Source organism: Argentina silus (genome assembly GCF_951799395.1).
Source record: "Argentina silus genome assembly, chromosome: 19".
Lineage (NCBI taxonomy): Eukaryota > Metazoa > Chordata > Actinopteri > Argentiniformes > Argentinidae > Argentina > Argentina silus.
The window spans coordinates 13,944,734-13,965,424 of record NC_139673.1 but is presented as its reverse complement, the minus strand read 5'-3'; the positions used below and the strand labels follow the sequence as shown (position 1 = coordinate 13,965,424).

At 43.9% G+C, this 20,691-nt stretch overlaps 2 protein-coding genes across 4 annotated transcripts; both read right to left on the bottom strand.

Moving 5' to 3' along the window:
* Positions 1–124: 124 nt before the first annotated feature.
* Positions 125–3,189, bottom strand: dut (deoxyuridine triphosphatase). 3 transcript variants are annotated; one of them, XM_083691675.1, is made up of 7 exons: positions 3,124–3,189; positions 1,743–1,896; positions 1,219–1,310; positions 975–1,019; positions 794–868; positions 556–626; positions 125–279 (listed from the first exon to the last, which is right to left on the bottom strand). In XM_083691675.1, the coding sequence occupies exons 1-7, from the start codon at positions 3,128–3,130 to the stop codon at positions 223–225; spliced, it is 501 nt and encodes a 166-aa protein (XP_083547801.1). In that variant the 5' UTR covers positions 3,131–3,189; the 3' UTR covers positions 125–222. The 3 variants fall into 3 exon arrangements, with proteins under 3 accessions (XP_083547801.1, XP_083547799.1, XP_083547800.1); XM_083691673.1 differs by lacking the exon at positions 3,124–3,189 and adding an exon at positions 2,532–2,713; XM_083691674.1 differs by lacking the exon at positions 3,124–3,189 and having other exon boundaries at positions 1,743–2,241.
* Positions 3,190–4,069: 880 nt separating this feature from the next.
* slc12a1 (solute carrier family 12 member 1) lies at positions 4,070–19,424 on the bottom strand (the record flags this gene model as incomplete). Its single annotated transcript, XM_083691649.1, has 26 exons — positions 4,070–4,205; positions 4,449–4,516; positions 4,708–4,843; positions 5,242–5,328; positions 5,758–5,869; positions 6,160–6,288; positions 6,998–7,105; positions 8,006–8,088; positions 8,319–8,425; positions 9,202–9,342; positions 9,828–9,939; positions 10,107–10,206; positions 10,397–10,552; positions 10,851–10,952; positions 11,073–11,196; positions 11,586–11,693; positions 11,985–12,154; positions 12,664–12,748; positions 13,034–13,161; positions 13,406–13,517; positions 13,886–13,996; positions 14,209–14,348; positions 15,066–15,161; positions 16,012–16,087; positions 16,522–16,659; positions 19,137–19,424. 26 exons carry the CDS (start codon positions 19,422–19,424, stop codon positions 4,070–4,072), a joined length of 3,153 nt encoding a protein of 1,050 aa, XP_083547775.1.
* Between the last annotated feature and the right edge of the window lie 1,267 nt (positions 19,425–20,691).

The following is a 20,691-nucleotide window of genomic DNA, read 5'->3' as shown; positions in this document are numbered from 1 at the left end:
ATGGTCCTACAGCACCCCTCAGTGGTAATTCAGGGAACAAATATTAAATGTAAAATCAGATGATTTCATACTATTTGGTGATGCAATGTTCATGTAAAGTTGGCAGACATTTATGAATCAACAATTAGAAAAAAATCAAGTTTATTTATACAGTTAAATTTAACAGTTTCATAACAGTTTCTAACCCTAACCAAATAAACACTAGCTTAACATGGTGAGGTTTCAGTTGCGTCCCGTCGAGCCAAAGCCCCCTGCTCCACGCTCCGTCTCATCCAAAGTCTGAAACACAAAGAGAAGCAGACGTCTTAAATTACAGCACTACAGGAATTCACTCCTAGAGGTGAATCTAGCTTGAAATGTGTCCTTGAAAGTGCTATGCTGATGGATGAGTGTTACTCAACTCTGGTCCTGGAGAGCGACAGGCTCTAATCATTTGTCTTATTAAAGCTAAAGTTTGTTTGTGGTGGGCTAGAACTAAAGCCTGCACACCATATGGGTTTCCAGGACCCAGGTTGAAGAACATCACAGAGGTGTAGGAGTGATGACATCACATACCTCCAGCTGAAGAAGGTCTGGGTAACAGATTCTCTCACAGACGAGCTGGGCCACACGGTCACCCTTCTTCACTGGGAGACAAGAGGAGACAACAGACCGCAGCTTTACTCTCCAACACACGAGGAAACCAAACCTCTATAACAATGACCATAACTCTGGTGGTCGGTCTTCAATTTGAATTTGAGGAAAGGTTAAATATAACATTATTTGTTATTAGAAATGTTTTAAGCGCTCTTACCTTCAAAGGCCTCCTTGCTGAAGTTGAACAGCACAACTCCTACATTCCCCCTGTAGTCCTCATCCACTACTCCAGCTGTAGGTAATAGAAACACAGGTAAGAACATAGCAGGTGACCCCCCCTTCATCCCATCAGTCCATGCGTCTAGTCATGTTTATCTAAAACTTAAGGTTTGGCTTACCACCGACATCAATGAAGTGTTTTGCTGCCAGCCCAGACCGAGGAGCTGTGGAAATAACAGAAAGTTAAAATGACAGCTTCAGATTCTCCCAACAGTTAAGGCAGCCAACCATTTACAAGAACATTGATGAACAGATTCCATACTTGTCACTTGAATATAGGCTTGTAATATTATCAGCCCACATTAAACAAATTATTATTATTGATTACAGTAACATTTTAGACCAGGAAGACTAATCACTTACCAACTCTCCCATAGTAGCCTGAGGGAACTGCAATCTGGATGTCTGTCTTCACTATGGCCTTGTCCATAGGTCCAATGGAGTAGTCATATGCACTGTTTGGATTGAGAATACATAATAGTTCATAGTTCGTTTATTTGTCATTGCATACAAGTACACAATGCAAGGAAATGCGAATAACATTAGTAAATGAGATATGGACACAATGCATAAACGTATGTTTTTCAAATATAGCTAGCGAATAGCTAGTCTGGTTTGCTTCAACCAATCACCAGTGTGGTCCCATGCAAAGCAAGCTAGCTACGCTTCCTTCCAAACTGTTTCAGCTATACAGGTAACATATGTGACCAACAAAATCAGTCTGGGTTTCAGACTAATATCAATGATCAGTTAATAACTGAGCAACTTAAAAAAAAAAAAAAAAAAAAAAAAGCAACTTAGTTTGCAAGTAACTAAGTAATAGCCCTCGACCTGGTGCAGTCATTATCAGTTATCACACGAATAAAAACTATTTGAAGTTGACCCACCTGTACAGGTCGTAGCCTGCAGCTTTAGCAGACCCTCTGGTAGGAGCAGTGGCATGCTCGGAGAGTTTGGCGAATTTGAGCACCGATTGGACATGTGTCACCGCCTCAGTCTTTGTCCTCTTCAGTGGAGAGACGGCTGGAGCATCTGTAACTTCTGAGCAAGGCATGTTTACGTATGAGGTTCAAAGTGTTTCTATTCAAAAACCGAAAAACCAAAATCTAAAACCAATTGTTAGATTACTGAGACGGAATTATTTAAAATAGACTGGAGCCTTCTGCAGACTCAGGACAGAACAGCAGTGTTCAAACACATTTTCGCGCCAACCTTTTACCCGGCAAATTCAGTTTGCTCCGCCCTCACGGGGCGCAAAATGACTTTAATATTTTCAAAATGATTTTACAATGGGTTAATAAAGCATTAGCTGTCAATACTGTGCTTACACTTTTGAGAAAATGCACCTGTACAATGTACAATTGTGTACAATGAAAAAATAATCAACGTTGTAATGATGGCTTGAAGTAACCATGGCAATACTTCCTTCTTTGACAAGCCTCGCGAAAATCAAAGTCTTGCGAGAAGTCACAATGTTTACAAAAGTTGAGCAGATAAACACGGAAATCTAACGGAAAATTATATCTATATAAAAACCATTGGAATGCAACGACTACAACGTAGGAATAATATAAGCAAAGATATCCCTAGCAGTAGCCTCTAACGCTAGCCAGATAGAAAAGCAAGCGAAGCTGCTGGTAGCTCGACCTAAATAAATTAAAAAGCGAGCTAGCTACCTGACTTGTCAAATCTCTTCCCCTCGGCGAACGTTTGAGAATGCAGGTGTAGTGCCCTCCGTGAGAGTAGGGGATAAACTGCCCCCATAACCGAAGAATAACATCGCAAGCAGTGTGCTTGCTGGACAAAAACGTGCCCCATCTTGTTATTTAGCGGAGCCAGGCAGACAACAGCAGTCAGCTTTGTACACTCCCCCGTTTTAGAGTCAGCTGAGTAGCCGGACCATTTAATGTATCATCCGGTTATGTTTTGCGCATCTGACTGCCTGTCAGAGAGAAAGAGGTTTCGGTACGTGCACTGGCGAGCTGTCATCATGACCGGCTAAATTCTAGTTACCTACGAGGATTATCGAATAACATCTTATGTCACCGCGCACTACTGCCTTCAGGCTATAAATAGATATATACATGGATACATACTAGTATGCACACTGAAATACATACATATATATATAGAGAGAGAGAGAGAGAGAGAGATTGAAGATGTTATTTATGCATCGACGCTAATGCTAATGCATCGAGTTCAACTATGCATAGTTCATCAATGTTATGCGACAACGGTTCAGAATTGTGTGTATTGTAGCGCACCTACCCCCCATCAAGTGTGTCCCAGCTAGTTCAGGTTGTTCTGGGAAGGCTTACGTAGCATGTCTACTACAAGACAACAGTAAACAACCAACAGAATGTAGGCTATCATTTTAAGGCAAGATTTTACTCTGTAATGTCAAGCCTATTCTTATCAATCCATCAGTCCCCTCACAGTGGGTCAATGCATGGTTGTTCATGATGATAATAACAAGGAGATATATGAATAACTCAATTTTATTAGTTAAAATGATATGTCAATTTATGATGACACAATATTACAGTTGAATATGATAAGAGCAAGTCTTAACAGAAAAAGACAATAGTTGAAACAGAAATAAATCAGCATCTTTATATTGACAAAATACAGGACATACATGGATTTACAGTTCTGTGTCACTGAACGATGAGTGTACACTAAATGCTCTGAAAGTCAATGCACCATTTCGTAGTCTTATATATTGAACAAATTCCCATTTTAAGAAATCAAGTTAACACCACTGTCAACATTTGAATAGAATAAAAATAGTTATGCCTTCCAATCAGTTTATTTATCATCACATTTGCTAAAATGTTCTTAACCTACTACACCTTGTGCGCACATATCATTTTCCCCCCAGAAAAGAAGAATATTACAAACATATGTTGCACTAAATGTATAATTCCAACAGAGGGCAGCATAGCCACTGCCAATGTAACTGTGACCCATTCTAGGCAGTTCCTTGTCCATATGTCTGTGTCCAGTGTCCCTGTGTCCATGGTGGGCAGGGATGTCACTATCTGTCCATGCTAAAAGAGACAGAAGTGCGGCACTTTTCTAACCACCAACCTGTCCCTCTAACCCTAACCCTAAATTAAGAACAAGTGGCTCATCAATTTGTCTGATTATGTCATTGTTGTCCTTTGTAGCATGGCCATGGAGTGACCACCGTGTTGGTGAGCCTAGGAGGTGCTCAGGAGTAGAAGGTGAGTACACTCTTGTGATTGCCTCTGACAAGCAGGGTGGGAGGGAGGTTCTTGCTCAGGATGTCCAGCCAGGCCATGTAGAGGTGGTCAGACACAGAGCCCTTACGTGCGATGGGCATACTCCTATAGAGGGGAATACAGGATTAGCTTCCATAGATCACTATTTATCTGGTCTACAGCTCACCATACATTTGGGTAGCCTTGGAGAGTTTTATAGTTCTTTGAGAGTATTAAACCATCAGAATTACTGTTTTATTAAGGCTCAAAAAGATTCTAGACTTATCTTTGGCTCTGGTTTTGACATACCTGTCTTCTAATGTCCTCAAAACTCACAGTCCACACAACATAGCTATTCACTGTACTTACACAATGATCAGGTTGGCTTCATTGGAGTTCTCCTGAAGCAGTTCGTTCAGTCGCACCTGGAGGTTGGTCTGTGAAGGAGTGTGCAAACAGTCTCAATAGAGTCTCATCAGAAGCAACTTACTGTATATTCTTTGACTCATGCAGAACTGAAACCCACCATCATGGTGCTGCTCATACCTACTGAGCCATGGGGCCCATATGATCAGTCTCTATCTTGGCTTACTGCAGTCTGCCTACATCAGTATAATATCAACAGTACCTTCTCCTCGAAGGTGTCAAGCTCTTCGTCAGTGATCTTCCAGGGGTTGTCTCTCCGCAGTGCCTCGGCCTGAGCTGTGTCCTTTGAACCCTCATTCAGACGGAAGGGCTCGATCATGTCCTCAAATGTTTTCAAACTGGAGGAAGAGAGACAGGATTTTGACCAATTCCTAAGGAGTTCCTGATTTTCAGAACTATTCTGATACTATGTGTTGTATCTCTATCTGTAAAAATGAATGTCCTCATGTGAGGACAATGAATGGAATCTGAATCTAAATGGACCTGTCACCTTTCTTGTTCTGTTATTCTAAAATGTCCTTATTCCATCCCATGTGATTGGTCAGCTGTGGGTATGGAATATGTGGAGTCTCCTGTGGGGTCATGTGATGATGTGACACAATATGATTGTATTTGTGTACACTATGCTCCTTCCTTGCAGGCATTTTGTCAGGTCTCTCTTGAAAAGAGGTTCAAACCTCAACAGGCATAGAATAAGGAAAGAACCAAATGAAATAGAACGATAGTGAAGAATTACCTCTCTGTGCTGGGTTTGACATTGATGTCATCCAGGACCTGGATGTCGTCACATTTGATCCTGAACTTGATCAACAGAGACTTCATCCTACAGGACAGAGAGAGAAAGAGAGCGTCACACACTGGTGATCATCCCAAAGGACAGACAAGAGTCAGACAGTATTCATAATCACAGCCTATTAAAGGCCTATTAAATTGCCTGGTCCTAACATGTCTTTGTCGTGGTTTACTAGGGATGTGATTTTTTTTTACTTGATCAGGAGTTCCTGATTGTTTTTTTTATCGTCCTTATACAACTAGTGACCCCTCCCCAAATCACTTCTTCTCCCTGTCTTTCATAAGTATGCCGATCACATATTTAAGTTTACTCAGTTGTGGTCTTTGAAGCTGACCTACCTAATGAAAGAGTGATTATGGTGACTACTAAGTTTTCACTTAACCTAGTGTTTAAATCATGTAATGACAGGTCATATAGCATGATGTGTTTTCTGTATCAGTCTTCCTCTCCTATACTCACTCCTCTTTGTCCAGGTCGGTGCGGCCAGGCTGCCCTGCGACGAAGATCCTCATCTTACAGTCCTTAAACTTCTTCCTGGTGGTCAGGATGTAGGGGAGGAGCAGGGTCAGACCTGACAAACAAAGAGAGTTATTAAGTTATTGATGCTATCTGTCAGATAGAGGCTGGGGTCCTATGGCAGATTTTCACTTTCATCATCAAACAGGTTTTTTCATATGTCATTGAAGATATCAATTACCCTGTTTGATATCTGTTTCTGTATTAGTGAGACATGATGCAATGATGTATAGTAGATCTCTGTAGTGTTTGTTTGTGTGTGTGTGTGGCGTGTGTGTGTGCGTGCGTGCGTGCGTGTGTACGTTTGATGTATAGTGACAGAGATGGGTGCTTAAAGTGGTCTACCTCCATCATCAAACATCCACCACACGTCGATGGTGCCTTTGCCCTGCTTCCTCTGGAACTGAGTACTGCTCTCCACCAGCCTGTCGTTCACAATGGTTGCCTGTGGGGACTGGGGGGTGGTCACTGATACTGGAGGGAGGAGATAGAGGGAGAGATAAAGGAAGGGAATGGAGTGGTCAAATAGAGGGCGAGAGAGAGGGATGGAGGGGTGAGAGAAGGAGGAGAGATAGGTATGGGAGGGGGGAGGGGGGGAAAAAGAGACACAACATTCATAACGTATGCAAGCAGGGATGTCCGTCAGTCCCCAGGTCAAACTTCTCAATGACAGCACCAACAGTATTCAAATGTCCAGGTCTATCTGTCAGAAGCACAAATGAGAGTGGCTTGTGTGTATTAGGGAGAAGCCAGATCCCACTGCTGTCTGGAGTAGAAGGAATTCTCTAAAGAGATGTCCCAGACACTGGACGATGAGAGTGACTGTATTATTGGATTACTTTCTCACAGACGAACATTTGATTCGATTGTTTCGTGACAGGACGGGAGGTGTACTTTCTGGTTGGTGAGCAGAAAAAAAAGTTTGTCGGACGTGTCGTCGGTTTCATTTGTTAAATGTGTTCTTTGGTCGAGGAGGTGATGCCTTTTAGAAGAGGCTTTTAGAGCACTATGTGTCTGTGTGTGTGTGTGTGTGTGTGTGTGTGAGAGAGAGAGAGAGAGAGAGAGAGAGAAAGAGATGAGACGAGACATCACAATGCCTCTCTTCCTTCGTAGATCCTTATTAAGACAAGGGACAAGGGAGCAGTTGCCATCCTACTAAGCAGCATGTGGAGTTCGATCATACCTCGGGTGGTGAGCACTTGTTTCGAGGATTTTCTGAACAGCGATTTCCTTTTCTTTAGCACCTCGTTCTCCAGATCCATCTGTCCCTGCGCAGATTTCACCATCTCCTCTGGGGGGCAACACAGAGGCAGTTCAGATTAGCTCACTCACATTAGTTCCTGTTCTACGTACCCAGTCTCAATGTAGGTTCTCATTTCCACCACTCATTCCCATTATCAATCAAAGCGGAATGAAATGGCCAAATACTGTCATTGAATCATTGTGGCAAATTAACTGTTTTACTGTAGATGTTTCTGTGCATCTGTCTTCGAGTTCATTTGTGTCTTGGAACCATGCAGATACAGTGAAAGAACCAAACTGATACTGAATTGGAGTCAAAATCTAGCTTACATCGGGGCCTCCAGGATCTGAAGACTACTGCAGTCAGTGGCATTGACAGTTGAAACTCAACTTATTTCTGATACAAGCTGATCAGATAGGCGACTCGCCCGACCTTCATTTCAGCAACATCAACTGTAATCTATGGACCAAAGAGCTACGCCTTATCAATGCTATGAATGTTATCAATAGTTAATACATAATTTGGGGTTGTTATCAGTGAAACCACGCGACTAACCAGAAGATCCAAGGAGATGACTTCTGTTGTTTGTCTTAGATAATGTGTACTTAGACAGTTGTAACAGGTATGTTCATAAAGCACAGTGACATAAAATGACACTGAACTAAGCTGACTGCTTCTGCTTCTGACTACTTTCTTAAACACTACTGTATGTTGTAACCTGACAAGATAACATGTCAGCTAAAGTAGGATCAGACCGACTGATCAGGCTAAACGTGTCCTACTATAAGAAAGTATGTTACGTATATTAGGACCCAAACATGACTTATCTCAGCTTCCATGACATGGGACGTGTGTGTGTGTGTGTGTGTGTGTGTGTGTGTGTGTGTGTGTGTGTGTGTGTGTGTGTGTGTGTGTGTGTGTGTGTGTGTGTGTGTGTGTGAATCTCACCCCGCGCTTCTATGATGTGACATATGTCCAACCCCTGGCTCATCCTCAGCACCGCTGTTCCATACTCAAAGTCAAACGCATCACTGGCACACACAGAGAACAAAGCAAGGTTTATTTTTAAGTTGTATGAATTATGTGGTTGTTCTCCTTTTTTAAATGCACTTATTGTGCATTATTGATACTTGGAGTCTACTGCATTACAGGAATGTCAATGTAATGTGGGACCATTTAGGGAAGTGTGTGTGTGTGTGTGTGTGTGTGTGTGTGCGCACGTGTGTGCGCACGTGTGTGTGCACGTGTGTGTGTAACTTACTGGAGCACTCCCACATAGGTCTCAACTTCAGGTTGTTTTGACGTCCTCCAGTCTTTCTTGAAGCCCATCATCAGGATGTTAGGCTTCAGACGGCCCAGACCAGTAGCCTGAGAAGAAACATTGGACATTTAAGTCATTTGAAGTAAGTCCAAACCAGTGTGTTCAACTACGGGCACTGAAACAACCACAGTACCACTATAGGCTATCACAAACTTTCAGAAATATAGTGATATGAATCAAAGTGATATAAAAGTAATATCCAAAACAACAAACGTTCTGAATACCTATTCCCTAGTGGAACAAGTCACCAAGGACCTGTTTTACAACCCAATTCAACTGCCACATCTCTCAGTAGATCTGCCTTTGTCTGCAGGGCCTCATCCGATGCAGTGTTAATCAATTATAGCGCTTTAATCTGCTGCTGTGTTTGAAGTGGGCAATCCTGACGAGGCACCCTGGCCTTATCTCAGTTGCTGTGATAGCCTGGGCCATAACACTGCAGTCTCCTCGCTCTCTCATTAACTCTCCCACCGGCTCGCACCAGATACTCTCAGACAGACCGGTTTAGGCCAGAACTCTGAATGTGCAAGAAATACTCAATAAAACATCTTTCGTTCATCTTTTTTTTCTTTTCCTTTTTAAGTGAAGGTCCAATAAAAAAAAAGGATTCCTGCTTCGCTATCAAAACAGAATCAGTTCACATCAGAGTGCTTACAGGTCGAGGCCAACAACAACTTTAGATACTCAGATTTAAATTTTGTCTGCTTCAAAAGACCAATAGTAGAGTAATGGAGATAAGTCAATTGTGGAATTTGATAGGCCAATGGATTTCCCTCAAGTGTACCAATCACAGAGAGTTAACAAGCCATGGCGTAAGTCTCACCTGTAGCAGGCTCTCTGTTCCCTCTCTGAAGTGGTCACAGGCCACAGCGGCGTAGAAGGCTTTACGTTTCTGCTTGTTGAGCCATAGTTGGTTCTTCTCCATGCTAACATTCATCTCCGGAAGGATCTCGGCTCTAGGACCCTGGGATGGGGTGGGAGGTTACATCATGTCAAGGTCACCTTATTTTGGGCTCTGTGTGTGTGTGTGTGTGTGTGTGTGTGTGTGTGTGTGTGTGTGTGTGTGTGTGTGTGTGTGTGTGTGTGTGTGTGTGTGTTTCTGTCTCGGAGCTAGAGTAATTGTAATGTAATTGTAGATACATGAAAGACCTAACTGAGGACTTTGAGATGAGACATGTGGTCATGGGGTTGATGGATTCAGGACTCCCTTAATCCTTGCCCCTTAATCTCAGTTTAAGGCATGAAGATACTTGATATTTCCCTGCTGCGTCATATACACACTGTAACAATCTTGCTGTACAATTAGTTGTAGACGACTTACCTTTTTCTAATTTCAAATGAAGGACGACATTTGTACATTTGTATTGTATAGATGTGTGGGATGGTTGAAGCCCTGTGACTCACTGGAAAGTGTACTTTAAAAGATTACTTTGTTGCTGCATTTCTTACCACAAAGACTTCACAGGTGACACAGAGGCCATATTCCTTAGTCAAGTTATGGGCTATGTCCAGCAGGGCTGGTCTGTTCTTTGGTGCCCCAGTTAGCACTAAACACTGAGGCCTGGGGAAGAGAACAATCCAAGGCTTTACTTCTACATATGTGATACAATGAACAGACAAGTAGATATGCTTCTACTTGCCACTTAAATCTAATAAAACACAATAGATAACTGCCGCAGCTTGCTGTACAGTATGTTACGGCTATATCTCTGTGATGTTGGTCCTTACCTGAAGTTCTTTACGTGGTCTTCGACTGCCGTCAGAGACAGACTGTTGCTCACTGCACTCACAAACGTCACAGCCTGGGTGGACGAACCCCAGTTCACAGCTGAGGAGAACAACACAGGTGAATCACATGGTAAACACACACACTCTCTCACTCACACACACATACACACACGCACACACACACACACACACACACACACACACACACACACACACACACACACGCACACACACACACACACACACACACACACACACACACACACACACACACACACTGCAGCTCTCACCTGGTTTCTTGACTGTGACATAGATGTAGAGGAAGATCTCGATGATGTAGGTGAGGAGAGCGGCCCACCAGTTGATAACAAACATCACACCGCAGCAGAGCACCGCTCCAAAGAGGGACAGCCACATGTTGTAGTACTTGTATGCTGGTCTCCATCCTACGAAGGGAAGACATCACAGGACACAACAGTCAGCAGCTATAGACAATTTGGAAATGTTTCAAGTGCATTTTGTCTGGGCACACCCAAATTCGGGTCAATTCAGGAACAATGGAGAAATGTGTGTGTGTGTGTGTGTGTGTGTGTGTGTGTGTGTGTGTGTGTGTGTTTGAGTGTGATGGTAACCACCAGTGTCAGCACGGCTGTCAGAAGCTGATAGGAGGGTACAGGTGCAGCTGTCCGCAGGGTGTGAGTGTGTGTGCGTGTGTGTAAAAGAGAGAGAGAGAGAGAGACCCACCTGGAGACTTGGCATAGGAGGCATGGAAGCAGGAGAAGTTGATGAGAGCGTACGACGCCAGGAAGAAGTTGGAGATGATGGGAGCGATGACGTTCAGCTGAGCTACAGACACACAAACCAATCAGAATAGAGGATTAAGCTGAGCTACTGTAGATAGATAGATAGATAGATAGATAGATAGATAGATAGATAGATAGATAGATAGACAATAACTATATTGACCGATGATGATGAAGGCTGTAGCAATTATGAAGGTCAGTACGTAGGCGCGGATGGGCTCGTTGTTCTTGCCATGGCCCTTGGCAAAGAACTGCAAGGCTGTGTAGATGTTGTCTTTGCACAGTGCCTGAGGAGGGAGAGCTGGGTTAGGACAGGAGTGTGTGACTATACAGCTATCTAAGGTACGGTGACGGCTTCCAGTCTTCCAAAACTAATGTGAGACTAGAGGTACAGCAGGGGAGGCTGGTAGAGGTAGAAATCAGAGGACAGGGTCATTGTTATGCATGGAACGGAATGAGAAATGGTTTTGATGCCATTTCTGATTCCGTTCCATGCATTCCAATGAGCCCGTCCTCCGATTTCTACCTCCACCAGCCTCCCCTGAGGTACAGTAATACAGTTCTTCTTCATTATTCTGTAGTTGTACACTCTGAGAGTCTCTTCTGTAGTAATGTGATGTTACGCTTTAATTGCAGTTCATTGCCACTCTTCCTCCACCTTTAATATGTGACTGACCTGGAAGACTTTGGGGGCGCTGACGAGTGAGGCGAGGGCAGAGGAGAGGGTGGCAGAGAAGGTTCCGGCGGTGATGAGAGGGCCGAAGCCAGACACCATGGTCATCACCTGGACGAGAAGGCAACAATCAGCATATCCCGCTATCATATGCTGCACATATATACTCGAATTTCACATTTTGGTTGAGGCTCAACTTATTGTAAAGCACTTTTGTGACAGACCTCGAAAACATGTTTGAAAACTGCATTTTGCTATGTTGCACCTTTAATCTGACACAAAACTAGAGTGTCTTTTACCACATGGAACCTTTATGGGGTAAGTACACAGTTCACAATGACATCACAAGGCACCATATGCTTGTTGCAGGGTTTCAGACTGTACTGGGGTGTGGTGTAGTACCTGGAAGTTGTTCATGGCGCCAAATTTGCAGCTGGATATGGCGCAGGAGGAGAAGTTCCAGCCCAGCTCACAGGCTACTACTGCCGTACCGTTAGAGAAACACTCTTGCGTTGCGTTAGAGGGATAGATGTCATTCCTGTTTCCTGTCGCGTCACGGACAACGGTGGCAGCTGACCAATGAGAGAACAGAACAGAACAGAATAGCTCTTAGGGCTGGATTAATTTGGGAATGTAGTATCATTTGAGTTTACCAAAGATTAAGCCTAATCGATACCAAAGACTAATGACCAAGGTGCATGAGTGTGTATGCACATGGGGAGGGGGGTTTGTGTCCTCAAGTGTTTATTGATTTCTAAGTGAGACACCTCAGGCCTCCAGGGAAGAACTGTATTGTATTGTTTGAAATAAACAGTAATCCATTATTAAAATCCCAATCTTCCTGACAAGGTTAATAGTATCACTTCACTAAGATATGCATTAGAGAAAGTCGCCCCAGTTAATTCACTTCAGAAGTAATGCACTGAGTGGTTGGTTTATGTGCTTAATAAGAGTATGGGCGATAATGAAATGCAGGGTAAGCAATTATAAAACACTTCACTACACACAGTTTGGTATGTGCCAATCACGACACAAAAAGTTCCCTCAGGAGAACTAGCTGAGTTGAGTTAAATGTACTCACAGACACAGAGAGCCACAGCCAGGTAAGTGATCCCAGTAATGAGGATGGCCAGGAGGGTGCCTTTAGGTATAGCATCTTGGGCGTCCTAGAGGACAACAATGACAAAAGACTCAGTTTAGTTAAAAGTGGCCATTTAGTCATCAGTAAAGGACCTGGATGATGATGGTAAGAGCTGTACATGTGGGAAGGTTCTATACATTTGCAAAGGTTATGCACGACTTGTACTGTAGTTCTCAGGGAGAAAATGGTCCATCCCTACCATTTTTTGCTTCTCTCTCTCTCTCTCTCTCTCTCTCTCTCTCTCTCTCTCTCTCTCTCTCTCTCACTCTCTCTCTCTTGTTCTCTCTCTTGCTCTTGTTCTCTCTCTCACCCTCAGATCCCCAGAGATGTTGGCTCCAGCCAGGATTCCTGTGGCAGCAGGGAAGAAGATGGCGAACACAGAGAAGAACGACTCTCCACCTCGAAAGGCCGGCGTAAAGTTTTCCATGAATATGTTAGCTGCAGGAGAGAGAGAGAGAGAGTCGATTATGTGTCAATGTGTCAACACCAACAGTGTATAAATATACAGATTATGAAACAGCATATTTTCTATGCATGTTGAGGCAACGTCTCTCTCAGGGGAGGATGGTAGAGGCAGAAATCGGAGGACAGGCACAAGGAATGCATTCCATGCATTACAATGAGCCTGTCCTCCAATTTCTACCTCCACCAGCCTCCCCTGGTCTGGACTGTGTTCCCTCACCATCGTAATTGAAGAAGCCCTTGGATTTCTTGTCATCGGTGGCGGGGATGAATGTTCCCACAAACACATTGACTATGGCCACCAGTAGGATGACGAGCAGAACTAGCTGGGCCTACAGTGCCAGGGAGAGAAAGACACAGGTTATTGGACTGGAATTGGTTATGTCTATTGGCCAGAAGTTCTTCCAGGTTAGGACATGTGGTCAGGACAAACTCCTGGCCCTAATTGCCTGATGTAAGGTAAAGTGAAAGCTTTTAAATGGATGCAAGAGTGGTGAGTACATTATGCTACAGTGGGTATCATTTTCAACTTCAAATGCATAAATCTTCAATCTTTATCGAGCTAGCCACAATCTAACCTTGAAGTCCCATTGACATAAATAATTATACAGGATTCTCTTTTTTAACAGAGCCATGGGAGGGCTGAGAGTTTGACCTTGTGTTCAGTGTTACACTCATGGTGCCAGTGGCAGTGTCTCACCTTGGCCTCCCACTCCATCCCAGCCAATGATATCCCCAACAGCAGCACCACCGTGATCACACCGATGATCCTGATGTCATTCACCTCATCCACCATGATGGCTGCGTTGTCCTGAGAGGGAGGGAGGGAGGGAGGGAGGGAGGGAGGTGGGGAACAGTGAGCGATCTGGGGAAGAGGATATCCTGGCCCTAAAGAGCTGAAGGGTGTGTGCAGGCTTTTGTTCCACCGACACACCTGAACTTACTCGACTAATCAATTAAACACCAAATGTGCCCCCCCCCCCACACGCACACAAACACACACACGCGCATGTGCGCGCGTACCTTGAGGAGTTCCACCATGGTTTCAGCGAAGCCCACCACATACATGGCTACAGCAACAGCATTAGCGAAGGCGAAGATCAGACCGATGGAGCCACCAAACTCTGGGCCCAGACTGCGGGAGATCAGGTAGTACGCCCCTCCTGGGAACATGCACACACACACACACACACACACACACACACACACACACACACACACAAACCGAACAGTTGATGATTAATCACCAGTTTACCAAGCCATTGATTTCATTTCATATCAGGGTATGTCATGTAACAGTGAGGGTTTTGGGAGTTGACATCTGGGTGTAGTTTTTTAACCTTGTGCCTTTTCTGGGCCTTTTGTGCTCCAGACTGATCCCATCCCATCAGGAACTCATTGATTTTGTGTCAGATCATTAACTTTTATATAATTTATAGGGTGTGTGTTCATGTGTCAACTTGTGTTTCCAAGCTGTCAACGTTAAATATTTTACATTATGTTGCTCATTGATATGATAGAAGACATCTGACGGCTGAGTTAAGGCAGTTCTGCAGTGGTGTGGGCCTGTTGTGCTGTTAGTGCTGAAAGGAGCAGGACTGCATTAGCCAGAGAAATGTTGTTGGCTACTATTGGTAGTCAATAGCACTGCTACATGTAGCACTATGTGTACAAGAATGCTTTTGTGTGTGACTGGTGGAGGTAGAAGTCGGTGGACGGGCTCATTGTAATACATGGAATGGAATGAGGAATGGTATCAAACATGTTTCTACCTCCACCAGCCTCCTCTGGTGTGAGTGTACTGCATATACAGTGTTGTGGCTGTATTGTCTGACTGTATGGATGAGGTGTAGTCTCAGGTTGATGATGCGATCACTCACCTCCTCTGACCACTCCATTAGTGCAGATGGCGGACATGGATAGACCAGTGACGGTGGTCACCACACAGCTTAGAAGAATGACCACAACCCCCAGACCTGCAAACAATACACACAATCATTTATTCTATGTATATGTAGAGTTGTTCAGCCATTGAGAGAACCTCAGGCCTGTATGTGGTCTATCATGGGTTAAGTTTGGTCACATTGTGTGAAACACCCTGAGGAACAGCGTAAAATCGATGATGCGTCTCAAACTGCCCATTCTCAAGACTAAGCGTTCTTGGAGGCTAGAGGCTACAACTCTCTCTCTCTCTCTCTCTCTCACACACACACACACACACACACACACACACACACACACACACACACATCCATTAGTTACAGTCCATAAACAGCCAGCGCCGGTCAGTCCATTAGAAACACACGCACACACGCACACACGCACACACACACACACACACACACACACACACACACACACACACACACACATTAATATCCATTTAATATTAATATCCATACACCTGGTCTGTTCACACGGGTAATTCCCAGAGTGGGCTCACTTCATTAAGAGTGCTCTAAGTGTTTCCTGGTGTTTGACCTGTCAAGGACACCCTCTGATCTCCATGTGTCTGCTAACCTGCTCCACTCTACAGAGGGTCTATCTACTCTGTCCACAGAGAACACCATTAGTATTAAAATGAGCCTGTGTGAGCTGGCCTGCAGAGTCACATTGGGTTTGGGTGCATTGGACTCTGAGGTTAGTTGTGTTTGACACTCACTCTATATTGAATGATCATTGATATGTATGCCTCTATTCTATTCTGTTGTGTTCTGTTCTAATGGAAGGGTCTTCACCCTGTGTGCAGACTGCTGTGGGCCATAAAGAAGGGAGGAACATACGGTTCATGATGACATCTCAGTGGGCCAGGTTTAGCCTACTCACCCCAGCCAGCCTGTCCAAACACCCAGGACAGACGGATGAACAGCATCACCCCCCAGATGTTCAGCATGCATCTTACCTGGGGAGGACAACAGCGAGGAAAGGGTTCAGTACAGCTTGGGGTTAGGGTAAGGCAAATGCACATAGTCATTCTATCTCAAATGAGATATTTGTATCAACAACATTGAGACATTAGGCCCTTTCTCAATTATTAGAAACTCCATCCGTTGTATTCTCTCCTCCATCCTCCACTCGCTTCCTTCTCAAAGAGCATTGGTGGAGAATATCTCAGGGGAGGATCCTAGATCTTCTCCTCCAATGCATTTTGTGTAGGAAGCGAGTGGAGGACGGAGGAGAGGATGCGAGGAATCGAGTTTCTCAACAATTGAGAAAGGGCCATTAGCTCTGGTAGCCAACACTTCAAGGGTCTCACCATAGTTCACCAAACCTGGTATGTAACCAAGAGTGAAATAATGACGTTTTCTGAGCAGCCCAAACACCCGACCCACTCACCAGGACACCCTTTATCCAGCCAAACTTTACGGCCCCTCCTTTCTCCTTCTGAGGAATGATAGACTCCACATCATCAGAGGGGGTCCCATCACTCCCCTCGTTGTCCTCCACCGTATCCGGCACTGAGATCCCTTCATTCTGCAGAAAAGAGGAGAGGGTAGAAAGGTTGCAGATTTGGTAGTTCAAAGTAATACATTTGGAATACAGATCATTTTAGTTTTTGATGCATAACTTTGCTTTAATCTTATTCAAGGTAAAGCTTTGATTTGATCAAGGGAAGCAGCATTGGCAGAGCAGTAGAACTTTGGGCGTACTCTTAGGTTCAAGTTCAAAAGCTTTATAGTGCATTAGCGAGTGGTAGGTCAAAGCAGAGTTAGAATGTTTTCTTTCGACATCAATCAGAGGAGAGAGACGGCATGTCCTTGTGTATGTTCCTTCCCGACCCCCTGCTAACCCAGCGGAGAGGATTGGCAGAGGAGGGAGAAGTCGTGCGCTTTGATTCTGATGAAGATTTATAAATGTTTGCAGACGCATTACTATGCTGTGTGCCTGTCCTTGAGGACTATGCGCTTACTGCGGGTGATAGAGGAGAGAAAGAGAGGAAGGGAGGGAGAGAGGCAGGGAGAGAGAGAGGAAGAGAGAGAGAGAGAGAGAGAGAGAAGGAACAGGGTGAACCCAATCTAAACCTTTTGGAACCTTATGGAATGCTGACTGATGAGTATCTGCCGCCAGGCAAGAAACTTGGTCCCTTACGCTTCATCTTCTCTAATTTCCATCAATTACACTGTATTAAAGAGAGAGAGAGAGAGAGAGTGTGTGTCTGTGTGTGTGTGTGTGTGTGTGTGTGTGTGTGTGTGTGTGTGTGTGTGAACCATGTATTGGCTGCCGATAATTATTATTCATAAACCCAGGGTGTTTATTAGCTCTTGCTTTAGGGTTGTGATTGCAACAGGCTTGGGTCACATTGATCTCTTCTGAACCACCTATGCACATCTCATTCTCCAGAAAACCTACAGTAGATGGTCATATATGGTCACAAGAGACACTATATGATCATACCACGCTAATGTCAACTGTCCATGACCGTAGGTGCAAGTCCCTCTTATGAGGAGTATAGGGATTTGATTGACAGTGATGTAATATGGATGGTATCGATGTTTTAGTTCCACCTTTTGCCAAAACCAAGCTTAGTGGCACAATTAGTCAAAATATCATGGTCCTCCATGGCAAATTATCCACACGTTGGATACAAAGCATTACTTTGTCATATTGGACCAGGGCCGACCCGAAACATAGGCGAAGTAGGTGATAGACTAGGGCCACGCAATTGTCTAAGGGCCCCCAAATGAAATAATCTAGAATTCCGGACACTTGCTCCAGCCTGCGCAAGTGGAGAGTGACAGCAGATTAGAAGCATAGCAGAAGAAAGTAGACAGAGAGAGAATTCAAAGTTATGAATCTCAGAGGGTAGTACAGGAATGGTTTCGAAATGAGGCAGTAACGTACAGCAGTGAGTTAATCTTTCAAGATGTGTTCCACGGCAATGAAAAGATTAGCCTTTCCCACTTGATGCTATGATAAGCACTGTTGTTGACTTTGAATAACACTTTCTTATTTTATCTTAGAGAACATGCAATGTTAGGACCACAATAACCAAACAGCTCAACCTCACATACATCCTATCATGATGAAGTTCAATTGGAACAGAATGTCACAAATCCAGAGATAATGTGACATTACTTTGGACAGTAAGTCCTTCTATTTATCAACACTGATATTTGGACAAGATGGAAAGTTTTTTCTAATGTATGACAAGATGTGGATATTCACAAGAACTTTCAACATCATCTTGGATGATGTGATGTTAAGATCAACAAACGTTATCAAGGTGATGTAAATACCAGGATATTAGCAGAAATACATGTATAGACTTTCAATGGGAGTGGGGCGGTGTAATTTTGATACCTCACTCTTTGCTACATGTGAAGTGCCCAAGTTAAGATCTCGTCCCAAGATGACTGGGTTCAACCACTAAAGCCTCAGACTTACAACCACTTTTATCTGTCAACAACACTGAGGTGTACAAAGGTGTAAAATCTGTAAAAACGTACGTCTGTAAAAACTCTATGTGTCAATTGCATCTATTTTTATCTTGTCTTTGACGGATGTTCACTTCAGGTCGTTAACAATCTGTTATTGTGTGAAATGATTGTTGTTGAATTGCAGTCAATGAAAGTAGTGGGAATGATATGAATGATTAAACCACTATAAAAACTCATTTCCCTTTCGTCTCTTTCAGAAACAGATCTTTAACAAGAATGAGTTGACCCTGAAGCTCAAGGCCATCTAACACCTTCAGTTAGAACAAAGATGACTGGCGGTGAATCATTGTGTCTGCTTGAGCGAAATCTGTGTCACAGAGACACAGAGAGAGACAGAGTGCAGACAGTTGTCTATGCAGGTGAGGAAGAGACAGATACTGTGTGAGAAAACATGTATTTAGAGACTGGTATAGGTCTGTAGATCCAAGACAGAGAAAGATAGAGAGGTCACACAGACACAGGTATGAAGAGACAGGTACAAATCAGATGCAGGTGTGACTCACACACACTCACCTTTTGAAACACATCATGAAGCTCCTGCAGGGATGGTCGAACCGCCCGGTGACCGCTCATGCTGCCTGCATTACGGTAGAAGTCTATGTTCGGCACTCGGTCCAGTGTGTCGTGACCGAACGCACTGACCACGGACTGTCGAATCGCCCGGTGCTCGCTGTAAGAGTAGCCGTTAACGTTAGCTGTGGTCCCCTGGAACGAGGTCTCCTCGTAGTTGGGGGGCTCATCACCGGACCTCTCAAAGGCAGGGTTGACGTTCTCCCCTCCACTTGACTTGTATGTCTCCATCAGAAACACAGAAGGTGCTCCTTAGAGCTGCTTCTGTATGTCAAACAGTTACAAAGGAGGAAATAGGGCTACCAAAGGTCTTCAGTCATCCAATGAGGTTGGATGGACTATAGTCAGCAGTTTAGAGATCTTGTACACAGACGAGTATGAAATTGTTTATCTGTGCAGACACAAAGCTCAGTAAGAGAATTCCTCCTACTGGTTCCAACTAGTCATATAGTCTGAGTTTGGCCCGGAGGTCCTTCCTTTATACCCTCTCAGTCCTTGGGCCACACACTGGCTGGCAGCTATTGGCCAACCCTATGGATCTACCCTCTGAAACCTGGCTGGGGTGTCAAATATGTCCTTGGTACATCCCAGGGGACACAAAGCTTTTTGTTTAACGATTAACCAAGTCATAAATGCCGAAGGAGAGATAAAGGCTCACATTGCATGGGGCTCTAAAATTGATCACTAATATTATTGTGTGGTGCTGGGCAAGAGCACATGTTGTTCTGTTGGTGGCGGTTTATGGGACGGTGGTTAGACTTCCTCTGAACAAGAGAGCCTTTGGGATGAATCATCCAGTGCCTAACTAACTGCTCATGGAAGTTCACACTGGAGGAAAACTGGTAAAGTGGTTCGGAAAACTTTAGAGGTTAAAGTCACACTAATGATATGCAATGACCTAAGGCACCGAAAATATCAGCTGGAAAGTTCAGATTGACATGTGGTGACATGTACTTTCATAATGGATTATGAAAATATGAAATACAGCATTGAACAATTAAACGGTTATGGAAGTTGCGAAGCCTTGATGAATGTCCTATCAACCAAAACTTCAAGATAAAGGATAAGATATGCTAATTCTTATCTATATTAAAGGTCTAAATGAGAGTTAATATGAGACTACAGATTAGAGGAATATCCTCAAGGCATTTCTGTGTAAAGGCACCTGACTCCTGAGGCTGCTTTTTAAAACACCTTCACAGGTAGACTTCCTTATTACTGATACCCAATGATTTGTATACCCACCCTGAATGGCCGCCTAATGACTCCTTATCTGACCTTGGTCATATTAGACGGAGAAAAACACTCCTGCACGTGTCTTTAATGGCAGATTAGACAGATCTAAATAGCATTTATCAGGTGCAATTGATTAAGATTAACAATTGCTTCATTACACATATGTGTGTGTGTGAGTGTGTGTGTGTGTGTGTGTGTGTGTGTGTGTGTGTGTGTGTGTGTGTGTGTGTGTGTGTGTGCGCGCAAAAGAGGCCAATTATTA